Source organism: Fonsecaea pedrosoi (genome assembly GCF_000835455.1).
Source record: "Fonsecaea pedrosoi CBS 271.37 unplaced genomic scaffold supercont1.5, whole genome shotgun sequence".
NCBI lineage: Eukaryota > Fungi > Ascomycota > Eurotiomycetes > Chaetothyriales > Herpotrichiellaceae > Fonsecaea > Fonsecaea pedrosoi.
In genome coordinates, this window is record NW_013550611.1 from 2,178,068 (window position 1) to 2,202,414 (window position 24,347).

At 52.4% G+C, this 24,347-nt stretch overlaps 9 protein-coding genes across 9 annotated transcripts; 3 read left to right on the top strand and 6 right to left on the bottom strand.

The window, feature by feature from the left end:
- Positions 1-393: 393 nt before the first annotated feature.
- On the top strand, positions 394-2,024 carry Z517_08268 (uncharacterized protein; the record flags this gene model as incomplete). The annotated part of the gene is made up of 2 exons (XM_013426786.1): positions 394-491; positions 575-2,024. 2 exons carry the CDS (start codon positions 394-396, stop codon positions 2,022-2,024), a joined length of 1,548 nt encoding a protein of 515 aa, XP_013282240.1.
- A 1,666-nt stretch (positions 2,025-3,690) lies between these two features.
- On the bottom strand, positions 3,691-5,493 carry Z517_08269 (uncharacterized protein; the record flags this gene model as incomplete). The annotated part of the gene is made up of 1 exon (XM_013426787.1): positions 3,691-5,493. One exon carries the CDS (start codon positions 5,491-5,493, stop codon positions 3,691-3,693), a length of 1,803 nt encoding a protein of 600 aa, XP_013282241.1.
- A 361-nt stretch (positions 5,494-5,854) lies between these two features.
- On the top strand, positions 5,855-6,655 carry Z517_08270 (uncharacterized protein; the record flags this gene model as incomplete). The annotated part of the gene is made up of 1 exon (XM_013426788.1): positions 5,855-6,655. The coding sequence occupies one exon, from the start codon at positions 5,855-5,857 to the stop codon at positions 6,653-6,655; it is 801 nt and encodes a 266-aa protein (XP_013282242.1).
- A 1,025-nt stretch (positions 6,656-7,680) lies between these two features.
- Z517_08271 (uncharacterized protein) lies at positions 7,681-8,918 on the bottom strand (the record flags this gene model as incomplete). The annotated part of the gene is made up of 2 exons (XM_013426789.1): positions 7,681-8,224; positions 8,335-8,918. The coding sequence occupies 2 exons, from the start codon at positions 8,916-8,918 to the stop codon at positions 7,681-7,683; spliced, it is 1,128 nt and encodes a 375-aa protein (XP_013282243.1).
- Positions 8,919-9,607: 689 nt separating this feature from the next.
- On the bottom strand, positions 9,608-11,552 carry Z517_08272 (uncharacterized protein; the record flags this gene model as incomplete). Its single annotated transcript, XM_013426790.1, has 3 exons — positions 9,608-10,178; positions 10,285-10,577; positions 10,659-11,552. 3 exons carry the CDS (start codon positions 11,550-11,552, stop codon positions 9,608-9,610), a joined length of 1,758 nt encoding a protein of 585 aa, XP_013282244.1.
- Positions 11,553-12,221: 669 nt separating this feature from the next.
- Z517_08273 (uncharacterized protein) lies at positions 12,222-14,825 on the bottom strand (the record flags this gene model as incomplete). The annotated part of the gene is made up of 6 exons (XM_013426791.1): positions 12,222-12,650; positions 13,625-13,728; positions 13,850-14,195; positions 14,277-14,357; positions 14,405-14,708; positions 14,761-14,825. 6 exons carry the CDS (start codon positions 14,823-14,825, stop codon positions 12,222-12,224), a joined length of 1,329 nt encoding a protein of 442 aa, XP_013282245.1.
- A 607-nt stretch (positions 14,826-15,432) lies between these two features.
- Z517_08274 (uncharacterized protein) lies at positions 15,433-16,059 on the top strand (the record flags this gene model as incomplete). Its single annotated transcript, XM_013426792.1, has 1 exon — positions 15,433-16,059. The coding sequence occupies one exon, from the start codon at positions 15,433-15,435 to the stop codon at positions 16,057-16,059; it is 627 nt and encodes a 208-aa protein (XP_013282246.1).
- Positions 16,060-17,037: 978 nt separating this feature from the next.
- Z517_08275 (uncharacterized protein) lies at positions 17,038-18,963 on the bottom strand (the record flags this gene model as incomplete). The annotated part of the gene is made up of 1 exon (XM_013426793.1): positions 17,038-18,963. One exon carries the CDS (start codon positions 18,961-18,963, stop codon positions 17,038-17,040), a length of 1,926 nt encoding a protein of 641 aa, XP_013282247.1.
- A 1,566-nt stretch (positions 18,964-20,529) lies between these two features.
- Positions 20,530-22,989, bottom strand: Z517_08276 (uncharacterized protein; the record flags this gene model as incomplete). The annotated part of the gene is made up of 4 exons (XM_013426794.1): positions 20,530-20,806; positions 21,812-21,903; positions 21,960-22,805; positions 22,855-22,989. 4 exons carry the CDS (start codon positions 22,987-22,989, stop codon positions 20,530-20,532), a joined length of 1,350 nt encoding a protein of 449 aa, XP_013282248.1.
- Between the last annotated feature and the right edge of the window lie 1,358 nt (positions 22,990-24,347).

Below are 24,347 nucleotides of genomic sequence, written 5' to 3' on the forward strand. Positions count from 1 at the left end.
TCTGTCATTTGAAACCACAAATGCCCAAAACAACAACTTCATCGACTTGACTTTTCCCTCACTTTCCATCGAAAGTCATCATCAGCTACAGATAACTCTACAGTCTGCGTCGTGAAAGACTCTACTAAAGGGTCGGTTTTGAACTTCAAGCAGCAGCGACCAGGTCTTGATTGCTCCGTTGCCGAGCTCTCTTTCTTTCACTCAGCCAGCTCAGTCAGGGTGCTGTCATAGTTTGTAGCATTGTCCACCTGATCTTGAATCGCCTGTTCACGTTTACCTGCGCCCTACTTCATCTACGCGTAGGAGTCAAAGGGCTCAGAGAACACGGCCACACGCGCTCACTTCGACGCCCACGGATGCCGCATGGTGTAGACCACAGCAACACGGATCAACATGTCGTACACCGACGAGGCCCTCAAGGCCAAGCTCTCGACGCTCAACGAGACACAAGATAGTATTGTCTCCGTTTCACAATGGATCATGTTTCATAAGTATGTCCCTTACCGGTTGCCATATCTCTGTGGAATACCGTTCTGTGGTAGCACTCGAACCCTAGCTAACACTTATTCTCCAGGAGACATGCAGATCGCATCGCAAACTACTGGCTCACCCGTCTCCGCGATTCACCGCCAGCGAAACGCCTCAACTTCATCTACTTGGTCAACGACATCGTCCAAAACGCGCGAGCCCGGAAGCGTACTGAATTTCCGGATGCCTTTTCACCTTTGATGCCAGAGGCCATCCAGACGGCTTATCGCTCTTCACCACCTGAGATTCAAGGCAAGATCCGGCGTGTTGTTGAAGTATGGCGAACACGGAATGTGTTTGAGGTCCCGATCTTGGATGCCATCGACGCACGAGTCGACGAAGTCGACAAATCAAAGGGATCCGGGGGCAAGAAGACCCTCATGGGCAACTCACTCTTTGGCTCAACTTCCTCTTCAGGCGCCATGCCAAAGGAACTGGAAAGTCTGGCGCCCTTGCAAATCGCCGTGACCAAGGAGACCATCTCCGCCAGACCCGCCATCGACAACGCACAGAACGAGTACACCAAACTCAATGATCCGGAAGCAGTGCTACCGAGCCCCCCTGTCCATGCCGCACGGCTGTCAAGCCTGATCAAGTCCCTTGCGGCGGCTGAATCGTCTGTGTCAGCGAGTATCAAGGCCAGAAAGGCGCTGATCGCAGATCTTGAAAGAATCCTGGAAATCAACAAGACGGCATTGGCGAAGGATGAGGAGACGTACCTGACACTGGAAAGTCGGAAGACTAGCACCGAAGCCAAGAAGAGAGAGGTCGAAGATGCCATTATTCGTGGACTATCTTCAGCCGAGGCAGCATCATCTGAACACTTCGGTGGCACGGGCACAGGGGGTGCGTCAGCTGGCAACGATGCCGCACTCAACGATGTTGGTGGAAACAACCTCAGTGGCGAAACCGCAGCGAGCCACTTCCTCTCTGAACGCCCAGAAATCGAAGAATTTACTGATGACGAGGGTGACTTTATGCCCCATGGTATGTTCGATCAACCTCCCCCCAGCACTGCACAGTGGGATCGATCAGCTGCTGCGCCCGCCGCCCCTGCATCTCCGGACCTGGCAAGTTTTCGACCCAACAACCCCGCCGTTGCAGCAGCCCTGGCTGATTTCTCTGGCATCGCCGCGACGCCGACACCGGACTATACGGCGTTTCTACCTGGCAGCCACACAAACGCGCCAGCGATGCCGCGCGTCCGCTCGGCAAGTGGTGGGTCGGGCGTCAACGGGTTCGGGGCCAAAAGGCGGAAAATATCTCACGGTGGCGACGAACAGGTTCCTGATCTGGGCGAAATGGGCATGGAAGAATTCGGACAACCACAAGGCCACGATCAGGGCACAAGTGCTTTCGGTGGTACTCTCCCGGGGTTAGGAGCACCGCAGGCAAGTCCCCGAGGCGACGATCTCTTGAAGAATCTAGACGAGGACGTGGATGAGCTGCTGAGGCAAGAGGCTGCTCGAGGCCAGAATCAAGTGCCGGGACTTTAAAACGGCTTCCCCCGGATATTGTACATCCTATGCGTGCAAAAGAGACGGAGATCGTAAGAGCCTTCGATTGGGTCGGGATGTGCTGGCCAAGGATATTCCCACGGAGATGGAGTTATTGTCTACCATTTCTATCTACGGAGATCACCAATGGGAATGGCTGGCTTGCGGTGAAATACGCTGCGACTGAGCAAAGACAACGCGCAGAACCATTGAAATGTAATAAATCCTCATACTTGTTCTTTTTACGCCATACCCTGGGAAATTGAGAGATTGAGAGATTGAGAGACTGAGAGACGATGCATGGATGCATGGATGGATGAGTGGTACATTTTGGCACACTGCGAAATCTCAGTGAGCAAGAGCAAGAGCCAGCAGCCAGCTGGGAGTAATGAAGTCCTCTCCATCCATGGACGGGGGCCAAGGTTCAAGTTTGTATCTTCCGTGTATCCACGATCGACGACCTGCTTCCAGTCGCTTTTTTGAAAGGAGGAGGACTATCTACTAAAGTAAAGGGGAAAGCACGGAAAAATTGGGAAAGATCGGGAGAGAAAAATGAAATGTATCATTACCTAGGAGTTATCAAGAGCTGCGAACGCTATTCCTGATGACGGTGGTTTGTTCATTGGGGGCGGCAGGAAATGCTAATGAGTTAGAGAGACGGGACAGACGGAGATGGATGGATGGAGGCAGGGACAAGAAGAGAGACAGAGGGAGGGGGGGGGGGGAGGTCGGGAAGAGATCTAAGAGAAGGAGAAGGACAGAAATATGGTTATGTACATACATAGTTGTGCCGCTTGTGCCACTTGTGTCTTTGACGGGATAAGCAAGATGCATGCAATTCCACGATACTTCATATTCTGTTACCTACCTAGTTAGGTATCCAGGCCATATCATGGCATGTCATGCAATGTAGTATAATATGATATGATATGTAATATGTACAGCTTTCCTTTCCCTCTCAAAGACCAAAAGAATCTTCTAAAGGGGGGAGGGGAGGTGAACCGAGCGGGAAAGGGAACGACAAAAAAGTGAATTGCATCGCATATCCCCATACACCGATAGGCTCTTTGCGTCTGAAACGACGTTATACAAAAAAGTACAGCAAACCCCCCCCCCCCCCCCAAAAAAAGACGGATGAATTCGTTCCAGAAACTTCAAGTAGCAAGTGTACGCTGAAACGCCGTGCTTTCTAATAACAATAGTGATGATGATAGCAATATACACCGGCTCTCGGCTTCTTGAATGAGACTCGTGAATATCACGTCGGAGCAAGCATGCCCTCTTGCCTGGTGGTTTGTTGTTTTCGAGCAGAGACGTCGAAGTCCAGCATTTGATTCTCTCAGACTGCCACGACACGCTGAATTCCCAATCCTCGGAGCAAATGGTGAGATTTACTCCGCTAGGACGTAGAAACTTCCAAGGAACACTGCTGCAGACCTCGCACGACCCATCGAGGGCTTGGAAATGGACCAAGGACTCGTGCTCGATCAACGTGTTAGTGTCCCGGACACGGAGAATATCTCGAGTCGCTCAGCAGCCTGATTCACAGCGACCTTCCACAGGTTTCTCAGGGCGGGCGAGCAATCAACGCTCGGACTTCGAGGTCTGTTGTTCATGAATCGTAACGAGGCATTGTCTTGGAGCTATACAAGTGGCCAACTCGCACTCACGTCGACGGCCGCTTAAGTGGATGCGCCTCGGTATTGAGAACCCAATCATCTAAGCTCACCAATGTCGGCTCACTGAAGATCAGGTAAAAGTACTTCAGCGTCTCCGCGAGCCAAAAGCTTTCCATGCGGTCACTCTTTCCAGGCTGTGCATGCCTCACATCATGAACGGCAGCGTGCGCAATGGGTGTTCTCGTCGCCTTTTCGATGGACTGGAACATTCCCCACGCGATGTCTTGGTATCTTGGGTCCCCCGTAATGCGATACATGATGAACACCGACTCAATGGCTTCTGGCCGGAGGATGTATCTATTATCGCCGTGGTCCGTAAACCCAGGGAAAAGGCGACGTTGTTGGACAAGTTTTTTGCCGCGCTCGACAGCGCTCATACTTGCGGTTTCCTCGGTCGCGGCATGTTTACGAGAGACACCTTCGTACCACTTGTCATCTGACCAGTCGCATTTTCCAGGGGGTGGGTCGATCGTTCCAATTTGGCACGTTATCAGGTGGAAAGTTTCGGGCATTAGGCCTGATGGCATTGCGTTGTAAGCCCAGACACAGCCCTCAACTAGTCGACGTGCAACATCCAATTCGTCAGATCGCGAGAAAATTTTTGCACCAATACCAACCATGCCGCTGACGAAGCAAGCTAGGTGTTGACCTTGAGGCTCGAGGTTAGCGATGGGGATTGTCTCCAGGGAAGTCAGGGCCGCGTTGCCACTGAAAAGGATATTCTCGCCCCCTGGTACCAATGGGCGGAAGAAGAGATGTCGTTTCGCAGTATCGATGGCCTCTTCATACATGTGCTTGTACTTCTGGTCTCGGCCTCCTAGCATCATATACTGCTTCGGCAGATATTCGTACGTCGAATCGGCCATACCACCCATCGTAAAATGGTTATAGTCCCACGATATTTCTTTAGCATTGACAATGGTCGGCCACAAACCGGGTATACGTGTCGTGTTCTGGGCCCACTCCATCTCCTCTGCAATCCGTTGAACGGCATCAAAGTATTTCAGGTCGCCTGTGAGTTGGCTTAATCGGGTGAACTCGACGGTCAAGCTCCCAATTTCCGCAAGCAGGGTATTGGTACCGGGTTCGATCTCGCCGCCTAGGGCTGTTTTCTTCCAGTTCCACCGCGTCATCGGCATATGGGTGGGAGTGTCAAAGGCGGAATAGAGCATCTCGCCCAACTCCTTGGCTTTGTCGAGGAGCACCCCGTACTTTCCGTCCGTGAGGTCATATGCGGCAAGGAGACCGCCGAGGTAGCGAATAGTTGTCTCGAAGATGTTCAGTGTGTCTTCGTCATTGGTCGTGAAGTCGATGCGTTTGACCATCTCGACGCAGAGATCAAACTCATCGTTCAACCCCATGATGAGGAGGGTATCCATTGTGTCGACGAGAGTAGCCCCCCAGCCGCCGAAACTGGAGCGAAACGCGCCGCTGACCGGTGCAACTTCATCCTGACCCCACGCATATTTCTTGTATCCACTCCACGCATGCACGAATGCTTCTTTGACGGCATCTCTTCTTCTTTCTTGCGTTGCCTTCGCATGCGTAGATTCTGGCTGTGATGCGAAGTCGAATTGGATCTTGGGGATTTTCTCGAGAGGGCCTGTGGGCAGGTCCCGGTAACCTGCAGGAGGATATCGCTCGGGTCGTTTCGTCCAGTGCAGGCTGGTCTTGTGGCCCGAAGGAGGAAAGGGGACTGTGGTGGGATCACTGGGATAGAGGTAAATGTAATAGACCAGACAGGCCAGGAAGAACGCTGGCAACAGCCAGACGCGACGTATTAGTATCATGTTGGTGCTCTTGCGGTGGAGTGAGTGATGATCGCCATCAGGTCTGATCTGAAGTCTGACGTGTAGAGAGAAATTAAGATCCGCAATTAGAAACGACCCCCAAATCTTGGAGTTTCAGGGGGCCTCACCCGCCTCGCCCTGGGGAGAGACGAACAGCAAATGGCTCCACGAGGAAATTTAAGGTTCTCGTCAATATGTCGTTTAGATTTTAAGCTTAAATTTGTCCACCAACAAAGTTCCCCGCGAATGTCGCACCAGTTTCCCTGTTTCCACCACCTTTTTTCGGTGTTCGAGAAATATCCTCCGTGGATATACATCGTCCACACACAGTGAACAGCACGATAGTCTTCCTACTCCCAACATGGCTTTGACGGGGGTATTTATTCTCCCCTTCGGACCAGGCCAGTCCTCGCCATCCTCGGCGCTCATATCTCACATCTCGCGCTCCTTTCCAGCCGAACCACTCCCGCCTTTCCACCTTGACCACCGTCTGTTCGTCGACACCTCTTCGCTGCTCCCCAACTCGGATACATCTCAGCGTAGAACCACCAGTATACTGACCCTGTCACAGACGCCGGCAAGGACATATATTGCCACGACTGGGCCGAAGGAGAAATCTCAGGGGGCAACAGATCAGACGGCTTCCGCGCCGTTCACTATAGTCACCATCCCCTCGAGCTCCGCCGATTCATTCACTCAAATCGTCGGCACAAAACTCCAACCGCAATGGGCACATCGACAATCCATGATCATTGATAATGGCACCGCGCTGTCCCTGGAGAATGGCCAGTGGGTCATACGCATCGGGGACTTGAAAACTCCGACCCGACCAAACCAAGCTGCCAGCAACCTGAGAGGCATGGTGGTGGAAGTCTCCTTCATTGAAGCTCCGGTGGATGCCACACGTGGTCAAGTGCCAGTTGATGCTCTGAAAGACGCCAACGCGAAGGTTGTGAGCAAAGAAGACGAGACCCTGTTGCGTGGGATGCTCGAGTCGGTCACCGACGGCAGCGGAATGCCCTCGAATTTCAGCATCGACGCTATGCGGTCGCTGATTCGTCGCACCAACATACATCTGAAGGATAAAGATGCTGGCGACGCTTCGCCAGACTGGGACCTGGCAAATTTGTATTTGGACATCCTACGAGGATCCAGAGGTTGAGGGGAATACCACATTACCGCACTTGACAAACACCCGAACTTCGAATATCCCCCAGGTGACTTCGTACCACTCCATGAGAGCCGATGAGCGCCTTCTTTCACGCGGGCCAGCATGGCGTTTGTACTAATCAAGCAGCTATTCGTTCCGCACAAAAAACTCGTCAACACAAGAGCACTCCGTCAACAACGTATAGCGACCCTCAACCTCCTCCGCGCGCCAATACGTCAACCTTCGACCCAGCTCTTCATGCCAACGCAACCGCATCTGCCACCGATAAGGCCACGCACAGTGAAAGTCCTCCACGACTCTGCTCCCATCCACGTCGCGACAAAGCCCGCCCTCACAGCGAAATCGAGTCGCGTCCTCTCGCAGTTGGAGAAGACTCTTGCTCTTTAACCAAGAGCTCGCACAAGCGTGCACAGGAAGCTCCTTGCCTCATCAGCATCGTCAAACGTATAGACAACATACTCAAATGATCGAAGATGCAAGACCTTGAACTTGGTCCGTTCCTTTGCCTACCATACATGTCGCATATCGCATATCAACCTAGAAGCAAAGCCTAAAACAGACCACCAACCCAACCGCGAGTCCAGGACCGGGATGAGCAGCTCCGCGATGCACGACATGATGCACGATGCGTGTGCGCCATCCCCGTAAATGACAAGGCTGAAACGAGAAAGGTCGGCAGCCTACAAAGAACCCCAACAAAAGATTTTCAGGTAATCTCGAATGATCTTACCCGATAGGGAGCGGCGTGGGATACATGCATACAACGAATGACAGGCCCTCAAGGGAATCGGAGGGGGATGTTTGGGATAATTGGGTCAAGAGAATGAGAGAACGAGAGATTTGCATTCCGATCATCATCGGCATCGAAAAGGCTATACAGGGATAGAATGCGTGGGATATACCAAATATATCTGCTATTACAAGATCTTTCTACCTCAGTCTTGTCTTCCCTCCACATCCCCCTTCCCACCTTCTTCTCTTCTCCATTATCGCAGACACTTGGCACCGTGTTGTCGTCAAGCACGGCCGGAACAGGCAATGAGGCCGATCTTGGAATTGACCCAAACGCCTTCGTCTTCTTTCCTCTCTCCCTCTTCTCTTCCAACGACAGACCCTGGAATGTGCTGATCTCTCTCGTGATCATTGCGGGACACGTTTTGATCCTGCTCTTGCTCCTGTTTTCGCTCACGTAACTGGTGCAACTCATGCTCACGCACGATGCTGGCGACGATGAACTCGGCCACATGCTCAAAAGTGACGGTGTACCGCGGTGAGTTCGCCATGATCTCCAGCACTGGTCCGATGCTCCACGGGAGGGCGCGAAGGACAGGCCAGACACTCCAGCGCGGAGGCACGTCGGCGGTCGCAACGAGGGTCGGTGACGGTGCCCGCAGTGGCACGGATGTTGCGTCGTCGGCACTAGGAACGGCTGACGAGGTAGATGATTTGGGCCGTTGGGACCGTGGGATCATCTTCGCGGGACAGACGAGGGTCCAGTCTAGATGTTTGGATGATCGCAGGATGGACTCCAAGGGGCGGTGGTGGAGATAGAGTGGTAGACTGTGTCTCAGCAGGTCAGAGAGGAGATTTACAGAGTGGAATTGAGAGTTGAGGAGTCTAATGACACCGAAGAAAAGAACAAAGTGGAGGGCATAGAATTCAGAACATACTAGGTGTCCAGAGAGTGAGTCTTCTCAGGTGCTAGTTGTTTGGCACGTCCTCCATCGGATTCGGGCAAATCTAACAGTAACATCCCACCTACAAACCATCCTCTTACCCTCGTCTCGGCTGTATCGACCTCTGCTGACTTTGCAACGTCTTCTATCGCATCGACGGACGCGCGGACGATGCGAGCCACTTCGTTGTCGCTGCCAGAAGCCATGTCTTTCCCGTCAGAGACGGAGTTTGAACTCCTTCCCGCGAACATGGGAGCGTGGCCTGCTGCATTGACGAGGACCCGGATGGACTTCTCCCGCATAATTCGAGCCAGTAGATCAGAATCGGTCGCATCCCCTTCGATGATGGAGAGCTTTCGCCTAAGAGCAGGAGATAGAGAAGAGGGTTCAAATCCCTCTCGGCTTGGGTGCTGTGTATTGTAGAGGATGCGGCTCATTTTATCCCGGCTCCTGACGACAACAGTGACATTCACTGAGGGTCTCTCGAGCAGGCTGCCAAAAATGCGGGAGCCCAGGGACCCCGTAGCGCCGAGGAGAAGAACATTGATGGTGCTTTTGCTTGTGAGATTTGTGGCCATCATTAAAGGGCCCAGACTTGGAATAGCAACGAGTAGAATGACGCTTGCTGCGAGAATTTGGTCGTCCACTGGCACGGGTGGGATATAAATATGTAGACGTACACTGGGAGTCGAGATGCAGCCCGCCCATCAGAGGTTGAATACCCGGCATCGGCAACCCATCCAAAATGTATATAAGTGCCAGTGCCCAAGGGTTCAAGGATGACAGCATGCATATTGCGTCTAGCGATGTTTGCCGGGTTCACTTGAGACAGATTTCGCTCGGGTATGCACAGTGTTCTGGTGAGGCAGGTCTATTCGCAGTCCAGAGGTCGGGTATCCGGGGAGTCTTGGTTAGCTTCGCGGGTATGGTGGTGGGTCCCGGTTCACTCCAGGATACTCGATCTTCGACGTCTGTGTGGAGATATATGTGTGTTGCGCTCTCAAAAGATCGGATGCGGTGGCGATTAAGAGGGCTCGTTCTCGTACGGTCAGTTCAGCGGAAGGCGAGCTCGTGGTCACCGTATTGCTTGATCTGCGTAGTACTCCTTCGGCACGGTCTTCAGCTTGCAGTATCTGGCACGTTCTTCCAGAACTCGGTGCAGGGAAGCCATCAATCAAGCAAGTCGTATCTGCACTCCTAACTGGAGCCTGGGCTACCCGGATTGTTCGAATATCAAGATCAATTCCATTCAGGGTGCCGCAGGTAACTATCCATCAGCCGGAAGCCAAGATAATGACGACAGTTGCAGATCGTCAAAATTGAGATAGTTCAGGAAGTTGACCGGAGTCTCCATTGTAAGCATAGCGGCTTGATGAGAGCCGACTTCCATCGCGCTTGAGTCCATGACTCCAGGTCCTTGTTGCGCGTGATTGAGGCCCAATACCTCTCTGGCAATGATCTGAACCTCGTGCAGAGTCCTGCGGGCTAGTGGCCACACCGGAGCAAAGGGTCGGAGACAGCCAATGCACATACGGATCTGGTCGCGAGCCACGGCCAAGTTTCGCCCCGTCAGAAGAAACTTACACGCAGACAAATGTGCGACGATGACGGAGGAGACCATGCAGACCGTGAACGGCGTATGGTATGCGGGCTTCGTAGACATCGCAAGAAGTCGCACCACACAGTCTATGGATCTGAGACAACGGGCGGTGTGAATCCCCCGGAAAGCTTGCTCGGAACAAGGCGAGACTTCGGGAGGGTCTGCTGAGCAGCTGGATGAATACTCCAGAGGATTGTAAGAGAGCTCCGATAACGCTCTGTGGAATCCCACGGTGGCACTATTACAAGAGGAAAGTCAGTATTGCCATATTCACCCCGGTGAGACCGTGTTGACGTCCATGTATGAAAGGAGATTGTTTCTTCAAATGCTAAGGGAGACCTCACGCGTGAATCGCCATATGTGCTTGGAACATATGTTCGTCAATTTCGCCTCCAGCAGATGCAGTGACTTGCTTCGTTTCCGGGAGCGAGAGCAACCACCCGTCAATGGCAACGTCTACGACCTCAAAGACGCTCAACGAATCCCCCGATCTAGCCACAGTTGCCAGGAATCTGCTTATTGAGGATGCGATCCCACGGACGGCGCCGATAAGATAGGCAAAAGATGGCAAAACGATATCATCAGATGCAAACTCGCGGGTATCGAAATCAGCAAGCGTCCAAGGGGTCGGAATGATCTAGAGAAGCACATAGAGGAGGAAGTGTCAGCAAGCCGTCTAACACAAGAGGAGTGAGAGGAGATGTCAAGGGGAGCTCACCCCCGATTCGTATCCCTCCTCATCACAGGGTAGTTCCGTCGTCATTTCCACCTCGTTGGTTGTAAAAGTCGGAGCATGCCTTATGGCTGCATAGTGGGCGTCAACGATGTAGATCTGCCACCACGTCCTCCTCCAGCTCTCTTCGATGACCGGGTCACCCTCGCCATGGTCCACAGCGAAGTCGGCCTGATTCATGGAAAGTTGAAGGGCGATACGAATCGCAGCGTCCATCATTTCCTGTGCTCGGTCCAGCTCGTCACACCAGTGAAGGGAAATCGACTGCAAGAGATAACATTGTGCCAGGACAGGGCTCGGTGGGGTTTGCGACGACAGTTCGAGGATAGCGTCAGTCGCAATTGCTTTCAGCACGTCGGTGTTGACTGAGTGGGCATACAGTGAGCCGATGAAGCGCATCACGGCGAGCAATGGGTGAAAGTTCAGCTTGGTGGTGCCCATCGTCAACAATCTTTCGAGGTGCGGAAGGGGGACAGCAAGGGGATGGAATTTGTGGAAGTGTCTGTAGTAGAGGTGGACGAGGGCATCGATATTGGGACTGATGAGGTTCGAGCCTATAGTCTCGAGATGCTGTGCTCTCCCTTCTCCTGTATTTCTCTGGTTATTTCCAGACAAGGCCGAGACAATACTGATGCCGGACTCCAGCGCAGTAGCAGGAGAACTAGCTCCCACCAGGTTTCGTCGTGCCGCCAGAGCCGCCCGGGTCAAGCCTCCCCTGCGAGATTTAGTGTAGACGCATTCACTGCCGTCCAAAGAACACCGAGAGCAAGGTCTATTAGCATTGCATTTTACATGTGCGGCGCGGCAGGCCACACACGCCAGGGACACCCGTTTCGTGGGAGCTTTGTGAGGTGGAGAGGGGGTTTGGGCGCAGTCCATCTTCTCTTCCGGGGGGTTTACATGTTTACCAGACAGGAGGTGCGATCCGTTGTGAACTGAGGCTGTCGAATAGAGGCGTCAGCATGGACAAATCGGAAAGATGGCAGATACCGTGATTCCTTCTGTGGTGTCGTGGGTGATGGAAGTCGTCGGGAATCCGATCAGGTGGTTGATTCCCGGTTACCCGGTTGAGGATCCTTCTTACTGAGTTTGCGATTCAACTCCGAAGAGCAACCCCAACGTTCCGTATGCCCAGATCAGCATTGAGATATGTGATGCTCAGCGTGCATTCGTCTTGATATCGTGAATTTCCCATGGAAGGAGCGGCAAAGCATGAGTGGCTATTTCTATCCAAGGTTGAGATACTCCCTCAGATACATTGTTGGTTAGTGGCTCAAGCATCGACAAGGCAGAGACAAAGCCACTGCCTTCTCTAGTGAACCTCTATCATCCTGCTTCTGACTTCATTCTATTCTCCATAAACAATGGTCCTATGAAAGCTCCACAATACAGTAGCACCTGCTGCTTCGAACCCTCACTCATATCGCCAATGAAAGTTGGGATTGGCTCAAGAGACTTTCCTTTGCGCTGTTGACAATCATATATCCATAGTATGAGCGAATCGCTGACATTCCCGGCCCCAAGCTTGCCCGCGCCCGCGCCTGTTCTTCATTCACTGTTGATTTCGGGATCAAAAGCCCTGGTGCCCTGGGCTTGGGCGTTCTCCTCGTCTGTATGCCCGCGAGTTCTTTCCAAGTAGTCTTCAAACTCTTGCGAGATATCCATCACCTGCTCAATATGGCTGTACCCTAGCGACTCGTTCCTGTACTTCGCCACTTGAGTCGCCGTCCAAAGGCAATTGCGAATCTGTCGGCCGTTGAAGCGTCGTCGTGCCATGACCAAAGCCTTACGCCTGAGCTCTTCGTAAAGCATAGGCACTTTCTTCCCGTTCAGGGCCTCGATGAAGTTGCACCAGATCTCGTATCGGTCCTTACTATTTAGAACTGGATAGTGTATGGCGAGCTGAACACGGGATTTGAAGGCTTCGTCGAACGTGCCGACACGGTTGGTCGTGAGAATGAGAATGCCATCGTGGTACTACTCTGGTCAGGAGAAGATGTTCAATGTTGGTGGTCGAATCCATGATCAGCACAGCCCCGGCCGCCTGGGGACAGCCACGCATCGCCCCGAAACGGCTGCAGGCCTTGGCCTGGTGAGCTTTGACTTTTGACTTTTGCACGGCTTTTGCTGTTCGCTCCATTTGATTCAACGAATGTGCCATTTACGCCATTTCAATAGTACACAGGTCTTAATCAAAATAAAAGGGTGGCCCCCAGAATCCTGCACGCAAATCAAGGTATATTGAAGTCGACTATGTCAATACAAACCACAGATCACCTTGCCATCGACGGTTTACAAGGGATAGATCTGAAAACACCAAGAGAGCCTCATCACACAATCAAAGGAAGAGAAAATCTCCCATTCGTGTCCACGCTAATCAACATGCAGGGAGGTAAATCTGTCGAGTATTGCTTGCACTCTGCATTGGTTACCGAGATCGGATAACGGATATTGCACGCCCTAGAGCAGTACCATGTGCACGTGCCCGTGGCAAGCGTCTGGCTGCTGGCACAGGGGAGGTTATAGTCACAACGATTTGACCACGACCTTGGGGGTCTGGGTATGCTACCGTGAAGCTGCCGGAAGTGACTAGCAGAAGCTTCATTATACAACCGTCTCGCGAGGCACCCTCGAAGACGGCGTTCAATGTTGCGTATAACTTGTTTGGCGACTCCAAACTGCTTCCTTTCCGGCGACATAAATCTTCAGTTGCGACGAGAACGAAACAACGTGGTATTTTGGAGAAAACGAGTGTTGCCATGCTAGCCCATTCGTCCAGGCTTTGCTGGCGCTCATAGGATGAGACATCACCAAGCCGCGGTTCTCGTGAAGGAATTAATGGGTCTTGCTGGAAAGCTTGACAAATCAAGCTGCGGACATCACTGACAACGGTTGCTTTTTTGCTCTCGCCTGGGTCCGAGATACACCAAAATATGGGATATGACGATGACTTGAGCAGCGTTGTCACCTCCACAACCATATCCAGGGTGCGTTGTAAAGCCTGCGGTGTGCTTCTGACGATAAGCATCGAGCTTCTGGGTAGCCGGGTCCATTCCTTCAAACGCTTGATTGTCACCATCGTGGCTTGCGGAGAATGTCCTCGGGTGGTTTCGCAGGTCGCAGGGCTTGGATAATTGAGGAGACCTGCACGCGACTGAGTATAGTTTTTGAGTCACCTACATCAAGTTTGACGGCTTTCAGGAGGTCGTAGCTGTTCATGGTATGCTGAACGAGTTGCTGTAGGCTCTGCTCGTGCTTTTGACTCGAGATGGACACCAATTCCAACTGCGGCTGCATGTCCAACAACCGCTGCTCTATCTGTCGTTGACGTACAATGTGCTCTTCCACGACAAATGACTGGCCACGGATCTCGGCACGGCCCGCAGTACTGGCAATCAATTCCACGTTCCTAGCACAAAGTTCGATGTCTGCTACAGTTTCCTGAAAAGGGAGCTGGGAAGGCCGGAAGACGGCTTTCAAGACGCGCCTGGTACGATTCGCAGTGTACCACGTAACGGCTCTCTGGAGGAACAGCATGATATGTGCGTACAACCGAGCCACGGCTTCTTTCATCTAAGGTGTGTTGTAGAGCGACAGTTCCACACGAATACGCGGCAGAACGTCGCCGATGTGGGCTAAGGCCTTTGCTAGTTCTGCCGCGTGTTGTGAATAGTTGGACACACCCTGAGATCGATCAATGCCATTTCTTGTATCCACGCACAGGGGCGTACAGCAAAAATAAATTTAACAGCTCCCCAAGCAAGCCCTGCATGAAGGGGGTCGGCATTGGCGAGGATGTCTAGCACAGCGCCATAACGGGCCATGTTCGCTGCAAAGGCGCCAATCCACCTCTTCGCTCTGGCATGAGGCTCCGACCGATCATCATAGGAATCCCGTGCCCGCTCGACCGTTTTCTTGACGTCTTCGAGCGAGGTCTGGCCACGGGTCCATGCTCTTTCACTCGGTGTTTCAGCCAACGCTCTTTCGAAATACTCGACGGCTCTCGCATACGCGTCTACGGCGATCCTTGTAGAACTATGGTGCTCTGCGAGCCATGTACCCACCAACACCGCAGCGAAGTTCTCACCTTGTATTTTGGCCAGACCACCACCAGGCCGTTATCTCATCCTGAGGTCGGGCCACCGTGAGCATCTCGGCGCACGATCAGGTTGGCGATTCCGCAGGCTTCCCGCTCATGGAGCGAGGCATCTCGACAGACTGGCAACATCTGCAGACACCCAGTCAGGCTGGATGATGGGCAGAACTGGCCTCGACCTTCGAGCCGCTAGCCGCTAACCGCCAGTCGCAGTCCGCTGCATACAGTATTGCATTGAACCAGTGTTACAAGCGAGCGAATTGTTCAAGACTCGCTGTTACCATGCAGGCTTGGCAACTGAAGCCTGAGCAAAAGCCGTTTCCTCTTGAGTCCCACGAATTCTATCTCTCTCTCCTTCACACTAACTAGACCTCGCCCTCCGCCAATTATCACTTCTCATCCCGGATCACAGCCCGTCCGCGTGCTTGTGCCTACCTGATCCAAATGACCTCAAAACAAGGATTGCCACGGTGTGATCGTAACATCGCAAAAGGCTGCATATCGACACTGTGCACAGCAAAAGACGCTCCATAATATGAGCGTTGCCAAGAACGTATAGACTGAGGCGTTGTGTTGAGGGGCAGAGAGATAGACGCTTCCCCTGCCGAGGGATCTCACAACACGCCTATTCTCACGGTTAAACCCCTAATTCTGTTTCAAACGATGCCTCTCACTCCCGAAGACATTGTCAGAAAGTACATTGACGACGGAAGTTCGCTGGAGCGGGTGAACCAGCGCAAATCCAACCTCAAGATCGCCATCGTCGAGCCCAACCCGGCGTGGCCGCAGCGCTTCCTCGACGTCAAAGCCCGGATCGACGCTGCGCTGGGGTCGACGGCGCTCGCAGTCTTTCACGCCGGATCGACCAGCGTGCCCGGCCTGCCGGCCAAGGACGTAATTGACGTGGACCTGGTGGTGCGGGATGTCGAGGACGAGGCCGCGTACGTCGACGCGCTCGGGCGCGCGGGCTTCGTCTTCCTCTTCCGCGAGCCCGCGTGGCACCAACACCGCTTCTTCGTCGACGAGGGAGGCCGCCCACTTGACGACGGATACCCGGTCAACCTGCACGTCTTTGGGCCCGACTGCCCGGAGGTCGAGAGACACCGTATCTTCCGCGAGTGGCTCGTCCGGTCGCCCGACGACCGCCACCTCTATGCCACTGTCAAGCGCGAGTGCGCCACGGCCGCCGAGACGGCCGGTGAGTCCATGCAAGCATACACGGTGCGCAAGGACAAGGTAGTCGGAGAGATTCTGGACCGCGCATTTCGCGATCTGGGCTATATCAAGTAATTTCAATCAATCGATCCTCCTAACTGTACTCATCCATCATCCTTCTTTTAATCGCCCCACAACCCTTTTCTCCTCGCCTCGACACGATATACTTATATCTATCAAATACAGTAGTCAACAGCAGACACTACCAGATACCACCAGACATCAGCATACACTAGTATATACATACCAGCACACATGGGGAATACCCAAAAAGAAAAGGAAAAGGAAAACAAAAAAGACATCAGAGAAAGGCAAAGGAGGACCAAAACCAGAGAGAGAAAGAGAAGAGAGCAAAACAAGGTATATCCTGCGCGCTCAGATATCTCTGTCTCACAAGTAGGTAGATAAGATTGAAAGTATCCATAATCATGGTCATGGTCATAATCGTGACGAGTGCAATATGTTTGTACCTGTACCTACTACCTAGGTGTATATATGTAATATATGGTATGTACGTATATCCAAGCACTTAGGCACAGAATACTACATCATGAATGATGATGATGCTGATGATGATAGATCATTCCACTATCGATGTGGTTGGGACAGAACAATAAAATCAAACATGACCTCCCAATCTCCCTTCCGGACCTGGAAATGCAGCAATTTGCCGATAACGAATGCAATGTGAGAAAACCGCCCCGAGTCTAATGGAATGATCGCTTTCTTTTTTTCGCGGAGCGTCGAACAAACCAAAACTTGAATGGACTTGGTGTCCCGCGACAATTCTTCTTTTTGGCTTGTTCCTTATTCCTGTAGCCAGAAAACGCCGGTCGCTATGCGCCCGCCCCATGCAAGTCGAATAAAAATCCATAACAGCAGAGTGCCATCCTAGCGGTTCCATATTTTGGGGAGAAAAAGTGGACGACAGGATATTCCCAGGAGCTGACTCCTGTTCATTTCCGACGGTGTGGCTTTGTACCCCAATTATATCCAAGGGTGGTATAGCTCCGAGGCGGGATTTCTTGTGCGAACAAAGACCCTCGACTTTGCTCACCAAGTCTCTGCGATGTATTGACCCGAGCTCTTTTTCTCATCCCAGAAGCTCTGTGCCTCCTCGCGATTCAACTTGCCCTTGGCCATTGCCACATCAATCAGCGCGGCCTCGACACCTTCACCCATACCCTTGGAACTGCCACAGACAAAGATCCTCCCGTCCACGGCGTTGATGATAAACCAGACCAAGTCTGCTTGGGCACGGACTTCTTCCTGGACGTAACGGCCTTGTCCCCGTCGAGATTGGACAACTTTCTTCACTTTGTCTTCGTGGACGCCCCAATCACCGGAGTAGAGCTCGTCCACAAGACTATCCCGCACCCCCTGGAGCACCCAGACTTTATTGGCGCAATTGGCCGACTTCAGTCGACGATGGACGAATCCCCGGAATGGGGCGATGCCGACACCGGCCCCAATGAGAAGCATAGGTCCGTCGCTGACAAATTCACGAGCCAGCGGGTTGGCCATGAGGCCTCGGAACATGGGGACCCTGAGGTCCAAGTCGCGAGGGTTCTTTCCTTCCTGCTCTGCCTGGATGACCTGCTTTGCTAGTCGCTCCAAAAATCCCGATCCCACGCCTGTCCGCTTGCCCGTGGCGTAGTCATCTGCTTCGTGGACCGTGACCGCAATTTCGATTAGTCGCCGGCATTGTGTGCCGTCCCGCTGGCGCGAGATGGTCGGATCCTGAGACAAGGAGTAAAATCGAGGCATGAGTTGATTGAGGACAGAGAGCAGATGGTCAAGAGGAGGTCTGGAAGAGGGAAAAGCGCTGAGGAGTTGCGGAAGAGTGATGTATGGTCCCGTTCGGAGGTCGCAGAACGCTGCCTGGCCTTGTGCTGAAGACAGGTACATCAGAATCGTCTTTTCGTTTTCGTCTTCTGCATGCTCAGCCAAGAGCCGGAAGAGCTGTTTGGTGGGCGGATAGCTCTGAATGTCTGAACACCAGGTCAGTAGCTCCCTTCGCGTGGTGACAAGTTCCCGAGCCTTCTCTTCTCCCCAGATCGTTGGCCATCTTCCAGTGGTTGTCTTGAGTAGTATCGGCTTATCGCGCACAAAGCTTGGCACGCCTAACAGATCTAAGATCTGATTGACCATGTCAGGTGGATTGGCGGCGCACACGCCAATAGCGCCTCCTACGACAAAGTCAACATCTCCGCTCTCCTTGGGGTAGTCAGTCACATCAATGTCGAAGTGGTATGTTCTTTTTTCCGCCCCAGGCTTCGTCAACTCGCGGGCGTGGAATAGAGGTGCTGAAAATACCTCGTAGGGAGGGTGCGGGGTGACGAAAGTGGGTGGGTGTTTTAGGACTTCCGGCTTTTGGCTATGGGGCTCTGCATAGGTACGTGCGGGCGAAGTTGACAAGGATTCGAATGACACTGTCTTCGGCGGTACCTCGACGACGCCTGAGAGCTCGCTGTCCAAACTCAGATGGCCCAAGTTGATTTTCAAGCTTTGGAAGGCCGGACTCTGAGGGGCTTTGAGCGGCCGATGACCCGGACGAGGCTTCTTTGTCTTGAGCTCTTGAAGCATGCAACAACCTCCACCACAGCAGGCTTTCTGGATCAGGGCAGTCGAAGCGCCGCGCTCACCCAAAAATCGTCTTGCATCTTCCGAATCTTGAGAGACCAACAACGTCGACGCCCGTCTCTTCCTGCCCTGTGGACTTTGAGGTGGCTGACCGTTCAAATCCTCGAAGGGGACGTCTGAAAGATTCTCGGTCGTCGGGGTCGTGGGTTCGGTGCTTATGCTCGAGGCACTGTCGGAGTAGGAACTCGAGGGGCCATTGGAGGTCAGAGAGGGCGAAAGCTGCGAGGCGGAGATTGAAAGTTTCCTCGTATCCAGAGGCTCTTCGGGAATGGGGTTATTGGGGTGTGAATGGGCTGTGAGAGGCAAAGGGTGCCCCGGGACCATGGTAGTTGACATCTTGGGACGAGCGGCAACACTGTGAAGAGCACCTATCCGACAGATGTGTTTAGTGTTTGTGCAGTGATTGAGAAGAGATTTTGCGTGACAATGTAGGAAGCTTTCCCCTGCTCCATAATAAAAGAGCAGCCCACGCAGAGCGATTAACCCAGAGATTTCGCAGCATTATGCATTGCTGAGTACGGCTGGAAGCGGGTTGTGTGGGCTCAAGAGGCTAAGAGGGTTGGGGAACTTACGGGCAGTTGAGGAGATGATGTAAGGTGCGGAATGAGTCCTCGGGATTGAGTGGCAGGCCAAGAATAGCCCTCGACTTAGAACGCGTCCAGACACTTTGGATCGGAAGAAGCAGCAGCCGTCGACAGGAAGAGAGATATTAATGCGAAAGACTGTTGAACATTTCCGAAAGGCCCCTGCTTGTATGTGCAATGGTAATTCGGTTGAGCAAAAGTTGTCGAAACCGAGAAAACGAGAGAAAAGGCACGCCCAAAGTGGGAGGAAGATGTGGAAAGAAGCTGGAAGGGCGAAAAAGGTGGTGGGATGGGAAAATCGGAGAATCGATGGGAATAATTAATGATGGATGGAATGGGGGGTGAAGGGGGGATGAAGGGATCTTTTTAGATGCTGGCTCTTTTTTTCTTGTCGGCTTTCCTGTGGTGCGCGGGTTCGTGGTTCGTGGTGCTGGGATTCTGGTTATCGGCACGTTACAAAGTACGAAAGTCACAAGGAATTTGTACGAATTAAAGTTGATTCGGTTCACTTGGCCCATTCAGCGTGGATACCGATTTTCCTCTCTTTCTTTCTTTCCTTTCTCTATCGTGGAATGACTTATGGTCAACACTACTACTTGGTAACCCTTTTCCCCTTACAAGATCCCCTTTCCATGCACTCCATCAACTCCACAATCCCAGAATCCGTTGGGCGTGTGATTGCCACCTACAAGTCCAAGTTGACAGGGGCTTGTCCGATGACTTGTCATGCCACAAATCCATTCCCGCAAAAGCGAGACAAGCCGATCTTGAACTTGTTGCCCCGCGCCGATTCCCGGATGTCAACCCATGAATCCATCTTTTTGGTCCCCCAAAACTGGCAATTGGGAACGGCTTCTCCCTTGACAAGTCCAGACCCTCTTTCTCTTGCCGCAACTTGGTAGCGAGTTCCCCTTCTTTGCGACTTCGGAACTAGGGCTATGTTATTACTCGTCCTTGTGCCCCAGTGCTGGATACCCAAGGGACCGCTAATTCTGACAATTGTCCCACCTATCTTATCCACATCTGACAAGCGATTGATACGATTAGATATGATTAATTTCCGTGGCCCTGATTATCGGGCTGCGACGGCCTGCACGGCTTTCGTACTCCGTACAACTTCACTTTCTTTTTCCGGCTCTCCCATCCGGCGTCCGCCGTAGAGCATACATGAGACCATGCAGGCTCGTATCAAGACACTTGGCTTACGTTTCGATGTTTGCAAAGATGGAAGATCGAGATTCGTATGATATCCATCTTTCATAGGTCTGCGGTTGGGCTGAGGGTGATTACTTACTGTACATACTACTCGTCAGTCTTGTCAGTCTGGAGGAGAGGATGCAGAAGCCAGTCCAGTCATTGTCTCGTCTCCATCGGCTCCGATTACGGCGATTCCAAGGAACCCAGTGCGCCAGTTTCTACTCGTAGTTTCCAGGATCCAGGTTTCTGGCACAATCTGCGCTACAATGGCGTTTCCCTGTCTCCCCGTCGTAGTCCCAGTCGTGCCAAACCTCGCCTCCTTGACAGCCCCTCCCTGCTCTGGCTCCTTGTTCTCCAAACTGAGATTGATAATGGCCGCGTCATCTAATCTTATCTTGCTGGAGGATTATCAATCAGATAATTTGCCCTTGGTGGGTGCTTGGTGTCATGGTGTTTCGGTTATGGGCCATACTCTGGGCATTACACCACGGCTGAGCCATCCTGTAATATATCATCCCAACGCCCTTCAGGCTGCCATGCATCTGCTGCCTGACTACCTCGTACGTGTTTGCAGCAAAGCACAAATCAATTACGAGGAAAAGAGTCCTCGCTAGCACGTGGGCCGCCAGAATCCCGGCCATTCCCCGATCCTTCATCAGCAACCGGCGCCGATGCCTGACGAATAGCATTCTCTTGTGTTATGTCCAAGTCCAGGAGAGTTTGGTTTGCCGGAAAAGGAGTCGCTCTGGCGTACGCATCGAGAGTCTCCCTCCCAGCAGCTCTGTCAGGAGCAACGTTTCAAGTGCATCAGCGGCGTCGAAAAGAGTGACGTGGTTTGCTATGGATGTTTCGAGGCTGGGTCTACGGCCGACAATAATATTCAACATGTGCGGCCCATGACTGCTCTTCATATACCTTCCTGCGAGTCCGTGGTTGTGGCTCAACCCACGACTAACACAACAACACCTTACAAAGGCGAGGAGCAATACGTAATTGCGAAAGAGAATGCATTGCATATAATCTGTTGTTTTGTGCCATTAGTACCGCCTGCCACCAGTTACCCGCATGAGCATTGATTCGTTCCTCGCTTTTCCTCAGTTTGCATGAGACGCCCAACCTTTTGTCGTCTTGGAGAACATCAGAACTACCAACTGTCCATAATTCTCAACATCTTATTCAACGACATCGGAAAAAAGAGTGGCCATGCCGGTGTAGACTGCCCGAGATGCAGAAAAAGACAAATCCATGCTTTTTGGAGCCAGAGCCAGCATTGTTCTGCAGACCATTTCACTGCATCCCTCCTTTTCACCATTCGGTTCCTTCACCCACACAATTATAGTCGGGATTTGTAGCCGCCTGTAGCATTTATGGTGTCCTAACGTCGCACTTGGTCTGAATCATACTCAGTTGGCGATGCTTGGGACGCTCTCTCACGGAGCTGATGACGCAAAGCGGGCAGATGCCGTCTTCTGGCATTAATAAACCAGTTGCTTATCTACACAAAATCAAATGTCAGTCTGTGCTCCCTCTACATTCAAGGGGCAATAGTACCTGGGCAATAGAAAGACCTGTGGATTGAGCAAATTGTTGCTTGTCCTCCTCCGTCGGGTACGGATGCTCCAAGTGCGCCAGGAACCATTGTCGCAAGAAGTCTGTAACATGCTTTGGCAAGTTTCCCCTTCGTCTCCTGCCGGGCAGACCGCACCCTTCATTCGATACAGTCGGAGAGACCGGATGGTGGGAGCCGGTCGGCGAAGGGAGATAATCGCCTGCATACGACGAGGGGTATGTGACATTGCCGCGATACTCATACACTGATGGCGGGTATCTTGAATACTCCATCTGCGGAGCGTTCGGTCTATTCGTTTGCGGATAGCTCTGTCCATAACGGTGGGGTGGGTCGTAATACGATGGTGTTTCCGTCTTGTATGAGTAGCCCTCGTGACCAGTGGGCGGTCCACCAGAAGAACCGTATCCGTAGGAACCTGTCGATGGGAAGGACGGGCTGTAAGGGCTCATCCGGTCAAAATTTCGAATGGGAGGTAAACCTGGGGTCGCCCTGGAAGGTGAAAATTGGGTTTGGATGGTACACGGGGGACGCTGTTGAGGACCATATGGACTGATGATGTCGGAGTAGTGGGAAGTCGAATTCCATGATGGGTTCTGTCTGTGATGGCGCGGAGCAGTGTATGCCGAGTCACCACTCTGAGCAGATATGTTGTCAAAGGACTCAATCCCGTTTCCATTCTGCGATCGTTCAGGCGAAGGGGGCTCAATTTTTAATGGCCTGGCTGCCGGTTGGAAGGTTCTCCTCGTCATATTGTCTCCTTGAGTAACGGATATAGATTCGCTGGCTGTTATAGGGTCGATTGACGGTTCAACGTTGGATCCCAGGAGCTAATCGGCATCAGCACAATCTTTGTTACAGGTGTCGTATCCAGCTCACCTCGCGAAATGGCGGCAACTGTTGTTGTTGCTGTTGTGAAAGAAGAATTTTGGATTCCCCGATGTGGTGATTCGAGCGCGGTATCCTGGTTGCCCCAAAGTCAGAAGGACAGACGTAAGAAGCGTAGGGATCCATGAAAGCAAAAAAAGAGGGAGAAAGACATAAAACTTGAACGAGACACGAGCGATCCTTGTGTTGAAGAGTGAGGATATGTGGCAGTGAACTATGTCAGACCAGGATATCCTGCTTCGCATCCACGGGCTTATGTGCTACCAGAAGGCCCGTCAAAGGAGGACGGTGAACGGGGAAAGGTGGTGCATTACCGAGATGCCAGTGCTGCAGACCTCAGAAGATCAGTGTCAAATGTATCCATGACAGCGATGACACGGCCTTGTTGGGAAGAGTAAGTGGGATTGCTGCGCAACGTAGGGAAATGAATTTCAGAACCGTGGACATTGAGAACACACTTACCAGGCAAATGAGTCAAGCGAAGAGATGAGCAGTCGATATGATGGTAGACCTCGTGTCTATTTGAGAGAATATCGGTCTGGGAGCAGTTCACGCTGTGTGAAGGCTTCAGATGTGGATTCGCTATCCGCGAGTGAAATGGAATGAGAGTCGAGGTCGACTTCTCAGAATTGATGGATCCTCTTCGAAATATAGTAACAGCATTTTCGTCCTGGGGACGCCTATGTCCTCTTGGGCGAGCAGGTGTAGTAGTGGCGGCATGGTGGAGCAGAGATGGCTAGTCTTAGAAAGGTGGTCTGGAGGTAGATGGTATGCATGGGTGTACAGTTTCCCAGGGAGGGTCCGTGGTGGAACAGTGAAGAGGGCAGCACGGAGTGACCAGGGTCATGGAGAGTAGCAAGTCTCCATGAGGGAGGTCCCAGATCCCGGCCCCAGCAGGATTTTTGTCGATCTGGCAGATGGAAAAGAGACACTGGGGTTTGATTGAGATGCAGACGGACTTGCTGCGGATGGTGTGATTTGCACATGGCGCACAAGGACGAATCAAATTTCCGCTCTCACCGAGAAGCAGAGTATTTGTTGGTGGTGGTGGTGGTGGTCTCGGACGAGTCCACTTGGCCATATCGACCAGATGGTTCTGTGGCTAGGTCAACGCGAAAAGATGTAGGGGACGAGCTCTCGGTCAGGAGATAGGGTTGGCTGACCCTGTGAACGGGAGTATGTGACGCACAGGAAGAGGAAAGGCAACGCAAGGGGGCTGAAGCGACTGAGGGACGCACATGGTAGGGTGTGGTGGATTGAGGAGAGTATCTTGGTTGCGAGCATTGAGCTGAACAGGGGGAACAAAACTGACTGATTTGAACGAAAAGAGCCGCTATTGGTCGTACTCCTCATGAGGGAATGGAAGAGCAGTATCAGAAAGCAAATGGGCGGGGCAGCAGTTGGGTGACAGGATGAGGCCGTTCATGTTAGATGGTACTTGGGGGTCTTGAGCAAAGAAGGAGCAAGGGGCCGCATTCGGGAGA